General features: G+C 42.4%; 1 protein-coding gene across 1 annotated transcript; it reads left to right on the top strand.

The window, feature by feature from the left end:
* Nucleotides 1-915: 915 nt before the first annotated feature.
* LOC118322008 (glypican-5-like) lies at nucleotides 916-8,581 on the top strand. The gene is made up of 3 exons (XM_035653587.1): nucleotides 916-1,204; nucleotides 4,048-4,209; nucleotides 8,355-8,581. The coding sequence occupies exons 1-3, from the start codon at nucleotides 1,027-1,029 to the stop codon at nucleotides 8,579-8,581; spliced, it is 567 nt and encodes a 188-aa protein (XP_035509480.1). The 5' UTR covers nucleotides 916-1,026.
* The last annotated feature ends 1,224 nt before the right edge of the window (nucleotides 8,582-9,805 follow it).

Below are 9,805 nucleotides of genomic sequence, written 5' to 3'. Positions count from 1 at the left end.
CAATCAATCAATCAATCATCTCCAATGTCAGTAACTGTTCCCGGACTTGATACGTTGTCATGGTTACGGTAAAGCTAACGTTAGTTAACGCCTATCCGTTGCAAACAGCCTTAGCTTAGCTACTGGACATTGTGTTGGGAAAAAAATATATAATTAAGGTTGTTGGAAGAGGTAAATTTGAAGAAAATCATCTTTTTGTCAAATTGTCAAACAAAAGAAAGTGCAAACTACGGATATTGAGGGCTCTGGCACTGCTGTCTGTATTGTCTGTCTCAGCTAACTGCTACCAGTGTTAGCAATATTAACTGAGTGCTGAGTCAAAACTACTCATTTTATATTATATAATTAGTGAGTGGAACACATGTAACACCCAACAAGCAGTCTTTAAGTCATTATTACATTATCTGAATGGTGTTATTTTAATAAGGAGGTGTTTAAAATGACTGCTATGGTCCAAAGTGACCAGCAGGTGGCGCCATTGTCCCACTCTCAACCAGTATTTCCTCCTGATTCAACTTCACTCACAGTCATCAGTCAGGTTTAATGGACCGTATCTGCAGTAGCAGCAGCTGTTGTAAAGTATATGTGTGATATACAGATTTAAAGTCACTGGAAAAAAAAAAAAAGCTTACTTGTGCGTTTTATTGCCACATAAGTAAGTGAATTCCGAGTAAATTGCCTTTATTCCTTGTGATTTTATGACATTTATGGATCTTATTGTGTTGCCAGTTTCTCAACTGTAATACGTTGTTATTCCCATTACGATAGCTACCGTATAGCAGACACACACTCTCAAACGAAGTGGTATTTTGAAGGTATTTTGAGTGCACATGTCAATTAAGTAATTGAGCTTTAGTGAGTGAGAGAGTCAGAGGGGGAGGAGGGCGCTGAGGCTGACAGTGGGCTCCAGACAGACTTACTGGCTGCAGATGAAGTTTTCAGTCACACTGCACCGTGGGACTTTTTTTTTTTTAGGAATTCATATTAAGCACTCAGACTCTCTTATCTCCTGACTGAGATGTTGCGATGTTCCGTGCAGCCTTACAAAGCGTGGACTTGTTTTGGCTGATTTTGTTTTATTTTGTTTTCCTACCGGAGACCGGCTGTAGATCAGCCGATGTGGACAGCTGTCATGAGGTGAAGACAGCCTACATGATGCGCCAAATAGGCCCGGTGGAGCTGGTGCCAGACAGGCCGGGAACAGGTCAGTCAGTCCCTTTGGAAATATCATAGCAGAAAGTCTACAGGGGACTTTGGAAAATGAGGTGGGGTGTAACGTGTATGTACATTTTATATAGTCTAATTTTAAGATAGTCGAACTTTACTTGAGCATTTCCATTTTGTCACATTTCATCTTTCTTCTCCGCCACATTTCTGAGGCACATTTCGCATTTTTTTTACTCCAACTATTAGTAGTAATGAGTATTTACCTGTTACTCAGATTTTAAATACAAAAACATGTGAGTTTATACATTACAATTCAACATTACATATTAAAGTAGAGTGCAGTATATAAAGTAGTTAAGATTAGATCCAAAACATCTAAATGTTAATGATGTATCAGTAACCATAACATATACCTACATAGATTATATAAAAACATACATATATATACTAATAATACATACTTGTGTTATACTTACATACAATTTTGTTTGAATAACTTGAAATTGAGTATTTTAACAAAGTATTCCTTACTTTAATAAAGGATCCAAATACTACTGTATACAATCCGTACTAACCACACAAAACACCTTAAAGATCTCTATAGGTAAAATATATAATTCATTGTAAAGTATCACACACTTTAACAACCTTCCTGTGCTGAAACATATGTAAAAGAAAGGCAATATTTTCCACACGTTCTCCTTTTAAATGACTTAAATGAAAGCGAACAGACATGTCCTGTTAAATAACCAGACTCCAAATTAATATCTCTCCTGCTATGAGATTTTTAATACTTGAAGCATTGCTGTGAGTTGTTGCCCACACAGGATTTAAACTCATAGCTTTAGAAATGCAGGGCCAAATTCCAAATATACACGATCGTCAGTGTGCAGCCAACACTTATTGGAGAGAGAGAAGCTATTTCTGTTTAAAAACTAACCTAAATAGTCTGCACCACTAATATAGAGCTCTTTAAAGTGTACGTGGCTATAAGTGGTGGTGTTAAAGATGCTGTTTTTCTAAATGTAAATGTGAGATTTTGTCCGGCTCGTTTAACCACATTGAGGTGATCCCTTGGAGTCATTTTGCTGGCAGTAATTTCAGATTTCCCTGGACAGTGGAGACAAGTGGTGGATGATACAGATCTCCAGTTAACACGCTTTATTTTCTTGTAATCTTGACACAACATTAACTGTCTCCTTCTCATAATTATACAGTTCATGAAAGTGCATAAAAATCAGATATTAATCGTCCAGCTATACTCAGCAGACACAAGGAAATCTGCCAGACAACAGCAGATAACACGGCTGCAACAGAATGAAGAATCCATGCTTTATCTCTATATCTCTTTAACTTGCCTTTGGGGACTCATTTGCCTGTGGTCGACGAAACATTAGATGTAAGGTGCTGCAGTATTCGTGCAGTATTGTCGTTGCTGCAGGAACTGACGCTGTTTCTACGAGCTTGTGATTGTTAACAGCTAGTTAACAAAATACGGTGGCGGCCTTTGCATTTTCAGGCAGGGATGTCTGCTAATTATAGATGTTACCACAGTAGATTCTTTACACAACGGTCTTGTGATCTGGTGTGGCCATGGATGAATTAACTTGAGAGAGTAGTAATTGTAAGTAGGCTGTATAACAGCTCTCCTTGAAGCAAATACCCACACAAACACTGCCTACTCTTATATTCAAGCTGAAGAACAAGACGGTTGGTCTGAAAATGTCGTCAGAATTCTCCTGAATGGACCACCTGAAGTTTTGTTGAGCGTGAGGTTTCATTATTGACCTCTCACAAAAATATTCTTAACGCGATGTCCACTTACCGGAAATGTTCTAAAGCTTTGAGGCTGCAACAAAGACAGGGATTACAATCTCCCCCGCCATATACTGTATGACCACCTGTTATCATGTGACAGATCAAATTCCATACATATATCATGTGATAACAATGAAACAATCTCTATGACAACTGAGCAGACTCCATCTGCTGATGAAGGACATTTGATGCAGCTGAAAGTTCTGGAACATTTCCAGAAAGTGGACCTTGAGCTGGAGAGATTTTTTTTTTTTTTTCAAATTAGTTTGAACATTTAGCTTTGAGACGAAAAACAGAGGCCGCACAGGTTTCTGAATCTCGCTGACTGAGTGAGTGTTGGACTGGTTGTTGTTCTCAGATTTATATGTCGCTGTAAAAACTGAGCTGGTCGTCTGGCTTCCCACCAACCTACTGTCCCACTGGCAACTGAGGAATCCAACATAGCATTACCAATAAATACGAGCTATCTCAGTAATGTACTCGACCGTCAGCCAGTGCTAATATGTATAGCTGAATAAGTCTGGTGTGTGTGTGTGTGTGTGTGTGTGTGTGTGTGTGTCAGGTCAGATATAGGTGAACTGTCCATTCCTCTAATCTCTCTCTCTCCCTTGATCTCAGTCAGTTGCTTGACAGCTTGGCTTACAGCACTCTACCAATGTCAGACTGCTCCACACACACACACACACACACACACTTGGTGTGAACTGTGAAGTGTCGCCCACTGTGCATGTCATCATGTCAGGTCCCAACAGGCTCATCGTAGAGTTAGTTTTGTGAATAAAGTCTGAGATTACTGTTCCCTAAATGGATCAACAAACGTAATTGATTAATAAAACAACCTTTAGGAACACATCTCTAGCTCTGAGTACCTTTTTAAACATTTATCAGATATGTCTTACTTCTATTAATCAGGAAAAACTTGGTGAGTACGCCTGAAGCCTTTTATCCAAGGTCAGAGTAAAGGTGGATGCAGACTTTATGAAATAATTACTTTTATTCTGTGTTGGATCTTCAGTGAATATGATGAGGAATGAAGCTCTTTCTTCCGCCTCTGTCTTTCAGATGAGTCTCTGCGAGTGTGTGTCCACCCTGGGCCCAGCTGCTGCACCAGTAAGATGGAGGACAGCTACATGGCGGCAGTTCGCAGTGAGACGCAGCAGAAGATGCGATCCTACAGCTTTGAACTTAAGTACCTGATCGCTGGACACACCAAGGCCTACCAAGGTGAGGGAGAGAGTTTAAAAGCCAGACTAGATGATACAATATGTACACTAATGCATGCTTCATTGAAGAGAAATGCAAATAGGAGAATTAAAATCATTTCTTCCAGTTCCTCGACAAATCAAAACATTGTCTAATTGTTGTGTGATGGAGTGCAATGTACACATACACTGTACATGATTATTCTTTAGTTAATTGTATTCTCTAATTGTAGTCTGCTAGTTGATCGACTTTGTTAAGCAAAAACACCAAAAATGATTTAGTTTCAGTTTCTCAAACATAACAATTTGCTGCGTGTTTGTGTTTATATGATTTTAATTGAATATTTTTTGGCTTTTGGACTGTTGGTTGAACAAAACAAGTAATATAAAGATAAACCCTTTGGCTCTTGGGTATTGCCATTGCCTTTTTTTTTTATTGCAGCCCTAATTTAAACAATAATGTTTTGGTTTTATATGCTGCATTAATAACTTATGATGATTAACGAGCACTAATAATTTGCGTGTGCGTGATTCAAGAATGTAAATCAAAGTGACTTTAATAGCAGTGTTGATTTTGGTGTTTTAACAGTTCTGTCAAGTGCCTATGGCCCCCCGTCAGTCGCACTTTATGTGTTCATCTTGAAATAGCTAGTTTGTGTCAGGGTAGCGGTGTGAGGCCAGTTTATTTTGTGAGGCGCCACAGTGGCTAGCCAAACAAACAACTGATGTTCGATTGAGTCTCTGAGAGCGCAAACTCTCAGAGGGAGCAGCGGAAAACTTTGTTACAACTCTCCGCTCTCTTTCTCTGTCTGTCTGTCTCTGTCGCTGCGATAATCAGGTTTTGTTCTTGACCAATGAGAGAGCGAGGGACGGAGAATGTTTACATTCAGTACGTATCCGCAGCAAAGTGTTGTTGCCGTGGGCAACAGCCGGTCTCTAACGGGCTGCTCTGAATAGGAGGAAGAATACTGTGCTTGTCCACTTGTCTCTCAACGCTATTCACCAGTCTGTGTGAGCATGTGTGTGTGTGTGTGTGACAGAAAGAGCTTGTGTGTGTGTTTGCATGAATGTGTGTGTGTGTGTGTTTGCGTGAATGTGTGTGTGTGTGTGTGTGTGTGTGTGTGCAGAGATTATGAGAGGGGTAGAGTTGATGAAACCCAGCAGACAGACATGGCAAACATGTACCTCTCTGTTTTCTTTGTTTCTGTCTCTCTATCTCTCGCTCTCTCCTCCCCTGCTACATCTGAATGCACCCAGGCTCGGTTTCAGCTTCTGTTTATGCCCAGTGGATGGCTAAACCATCCATGGGTAAAATTAATGCAAAACACCCATACACAAAGAAGAGCTGAATGAGGAGAAAACTGCAGCAAGCCAGAGGAGACAAGTTTACAATTTGCTGCATTTAATTGAAATTTAACAGGTTTGAACAGTATGATTTTTTATAGGCTCAGTTGACCCATAGCACAAATAATATGTTTTCTCACTACCAACCAAGAAATATCTACCAATGCAGATAGTGTTATGTGCTTAAGTTTTGTGATGGATATCATTCTCTGAAAATCAGGGTGGAAATGATACAAACAGATTGATTATATCTGGTATCTCAGGGTTTCTATGTCTTTATGTCTCTGCCATTTTTAAAATATGGTAAAGAAAATATGCTTTTTTGTATTTTAGATGAACCAACACTTTAATAAATTAAATTAATTTACGCACGACAGCAGTGGTCTTCAACAGCTGAGCTGAATCTCCAAGGATCCCCTCCCCAAAGCACAGTGATTAAAACCCACTAGAGAAACTGAGACATACACAGAGCGGTTGTAGTCAGGCTCTATTTACACCCAGTGGATTACTTTAGTGTGTGCGCGCGTGTGTGTGTGTATGTGTGTGTGTTTGTGTGTGTGTGTGTGTGTGTGTGTGTGTTTGTGTGTGCGCATATGTGTGATGTGTTGGTGCTTGCGGTGTACTTTTCCTGGCACTGTAAGACGCTGTGCCCTCTCCAAACGAAAAATGTAGGCAGCTGGTCATCCATTCACAGAGGGTAATAGATCTACATCACATGCGACCAGATCAGAGTTTTGCCGTGTCACTCGATGACGAAGCCTGTATATCTGTGTTGCTATTGCCCAGGACAGATGGGTATACGCCACACATAAAAGTGAGAACGTTCGTCACTCAGTACTCTTAGGCACGGATCGCCTCAGCACGAACACCAACCTCTGGGTGGTCAAACCCGGCCTCATCCCCTGAACCGACCATCGCAAAGTCACTCTCATTTATTAATTCATTTGACGAACACACATATGGAGTATGGGGAATGTACAGAACTGAAACAATTCCATAGGCGTCGGCTGCTACTGTAACACTCTGGAGAGTTGATAAATGATTTACGTTATCTGAGCTCAATTTGTGTGTTATTTAATAAATTCTACCCTAATAATTGCTGTCCTAAAGGAGAGTTCGGAACGGCTGCGAGCCGTGTGCAAATACAGGATGTAGATGAACACACACACACCACAACATCGCTTGGCTGACTGAAATGCTTACTGGAAAGTTACGGATAAACAGAGTTTAAAATCTTTGTGTTTGTGATGTGATGTGTGTGCGTGTTGTGTTTGTGTGTGTCGCTCGTGTTTGTGGGCTGTCTCGTGTTTGTGTGTTTGTGTGAGAGACGTCAGGGATGCCCATGCAGATTTGACCATCAAACCCCTCTTTTAGCTTGGGCAAGTTTAAGTAGACAACACATGCCCACCAAAACACTAGGCACAGCCGGCGTGTTGAGGGTGGCTGGGGTCCACCTTTATTAGACAGTGTCGGACATAGGAAACACAGTGGATCCTGAGATTTGGGGCTTCTCATTATCACCTGACTATCAGAGTCAAGAGAGGTAGTGACAAAGAGGGTAGGGGGGCTGAAAATTAAGGTCTTGTGTGGCTATTTTGGCCTCGTTATGCTAGCACGATAAGAGTCGATCCAAGGGGTATAGTGGAGACAGAGCACTATGTGGAAGCAAGGGAAACTAGATATGACTGCACAAATATGAAATGCCACATCTTACCATTGTGGGAAGATGCATATGTAACTTATGCAGCAATGGCCCCCACAACAACCCACATTTGAAATCAACTAATCCAGCAACCTTTTAGGTTTGATTCAAAAGCCCATAAAAACTTTCCTGGCTGCATACTGTACTGGGGCACTTCGCCCTAAAACGAACCTCCGGGGCATTATCCACTGAATCAAATCCGCGTTGTACACTTCTGTCTGCCAGCTGTCCTGGAAAAATGAAATGCCGTCGATTTACGAGACTATATAAATGAAATGATGAACGACCAAACTCATCTCTTTTACTCCCCCCTAATGTTTTCTTCCTAAAAGCGTGTATGTCAGTCCTCCTTCCACCAAAAAACGGGAAAGCAGTAGGTTCGTGAAAGTGCTAGGGATGGAAGTTGGGCCTGTCTGCCCAACTTATAATAATACGCCAGGAGGGACACTGGAGGTTAGGAAAATTCATTCAAGTTCATGAAAAGCAGCAAGCAATAAAGGAAATGGGTGACATAACTGGTTAATGAAAAGGCAGAACTCATATTAGGTTAAGGCCATGCTAGGCCGCAGCAGAAATGCACTGCGCTACACAAAGCACCCAGAACTATTGCTATTCAAAACCCCTAGATACGGGTCATGTACCTGAAAAATGATAAGCTAACTTAAATGAAGCAGCGCTGCAATGAAGGGTTAATATCTTTCTTATATCGGCTTTCAGCTAATTGGGCACTCGACTTATTAACTTCATCGGAAGCCTTTCTCCCTCTCAGGGGGTTCCAGACACCGCCTTCCGAGTCCTTGTGTCGTTCACAACGATCTAAACCTCGCGCGCAGCGACTGTTTCGACAGCGGCGCTTACTGACCGGCTCTGGGATCCGACTGTCGGCCCCCCTAGTCGTTTGAGTTTGTTCAGCCGAGGCTGCAACACCAAAACCTCATCTGCGAGACGTGATAATTCCTCACTGGACAAAACCCTGTGCGTCACTATCTAGGAATGACCACTTTTCGGCGCGTTGGTCCTACCGCCGGCGCGTGCTCAAATCGCCCGATCAGGCCAAAACGTGACGTCACCCGCCCCAGCTGACCCCCTTAATTTTTTTTCCCACGTTTTCCCCCCATCAGCCAAAAAATCAGTGGACGACAGTGGCAGCTGCGGAATGGACGGCGGCAGGAAAAATGTCAGGCCCCTTCGGCCACGCCCATCCTCGAGCCTCCTGGTCAGAGGCAGCTTGTCCGTGCGCTCAGCGGTGGGCCGCGGCAGCACTGAGCCCGGAGCCTTCGGGCGGGGGCTTTGCAGACTGGGCGGCAGAGGCTTTGTTGGAGCGCGGAAAGAGGAGGGGCGACGTTAATCCCCAGAGAGTAGTGACAGGCTTAGTGAGGATGCGCTAGGCTGTTGCCCACTTGCAGGGGGCCCCTGAAACGCCTGATCGGGCGCGCTGTAGTAGCCCCACCGGCAACTAGGGTCGCGTCAACATTTATGAGAGGATGGTCTGTAGTGATTTGTATGCATTCTATCTGTTTTAATCATGGAGTGGTAGTGTTTGCTTTTATAGTTATACGCTAAGTGCACCACCACTATACAGGATGTTAAGGAGGCTTTGTGTGTGTGTTCTTCCCTCCCCATTAAGTCATGGAGAGATTACAGGGTTCGTCTGCAAAACAAAAAAAGTATGGAGCGCAGGTGAGTCCGAGGGCCCCCAATTAGCTATAAGCTTAGGTCCCCTAACCAAGCTGGGGGTATTTTTAACCTTGCTCTGTCGCGATAGTTAAAAGGTTTGAATAGGGGCCGCTATGCGAAACAAAAGCTCTCCCCCCAAAAGGTAAATTAGCTATTGCCCCGAACCAATTATCAATCCCGTTGTTTATTTAACTCGTAGCACAAAGCGACGTGAAATGTAAATTTGTGGTTTTACTGGGAGTGTATTACTGGCTGCAGAAAGCAATGTATTCTCTTATTAATTAATAAATCTTGTGTTAGTTATTTGAGAGCCTATTTTTTAAAATAAAACCACCTGTCTGCCAAAACTTTGTAAATTATTTTGAGATAAGTTCATATCTCAATTCCGATTTAGTGAGGGATTCTCCTCCCGGTCTTGTCTGTTGTATTGTAGTGATACTGTTTTAAATGTCGCAATGAGGGCCTCAGAGTATGTTGTCTTCTTTTGGGGCCTCCAGAAACCAAGGGAAGGGAAAAAAAGATAATACTGCTTCATGCTCTCACCACTAATGAATCATGGAGTCGTAGGGTGCATTCACAGCTTTTATATCCATAATCCATTGCCGCACCATTAAGTTTAGACGTACAACGGAGCAAATACAGAAGCATTGGGGCACAGGAACGTGGCAGAGTGCCTCAAGCTGTGAAATCTCTTACTGGGGCTGCTTCGAAAAATTTGCTTTGGACACGCTTTAAATCAGGCGGCCCGCACAATCGTAGAGACTGTCTTTCTAGCAAAGCAAAGCTGGGAGAATGGCACTGTTCTGCGCGGGCTTGAGAGTTTCTTGGAGGAGAAAAAGAAAAGTGTGATGGGAAACTCCAATAAAGATGTTTATCTCGGTTCAGTAACAAGAAG

Source organism: Morone saxatilis, unplaced genomic scaffold, assembly GCF_004916995.1.
Source record: "Morone saxatilis isolate NCDOM2014 unplaced genomic scaffold, NCSU_SB_2.0 Contig12, whole genome shotgun sequence".
NCBI lineage: Eukaryota > Metazoa > Chordata > Actinopteri > Moronidae > Morone > Morone saxatilis.
This window is presented reverse-complemented; position numbering and strand designations above follow the sequence as displayed.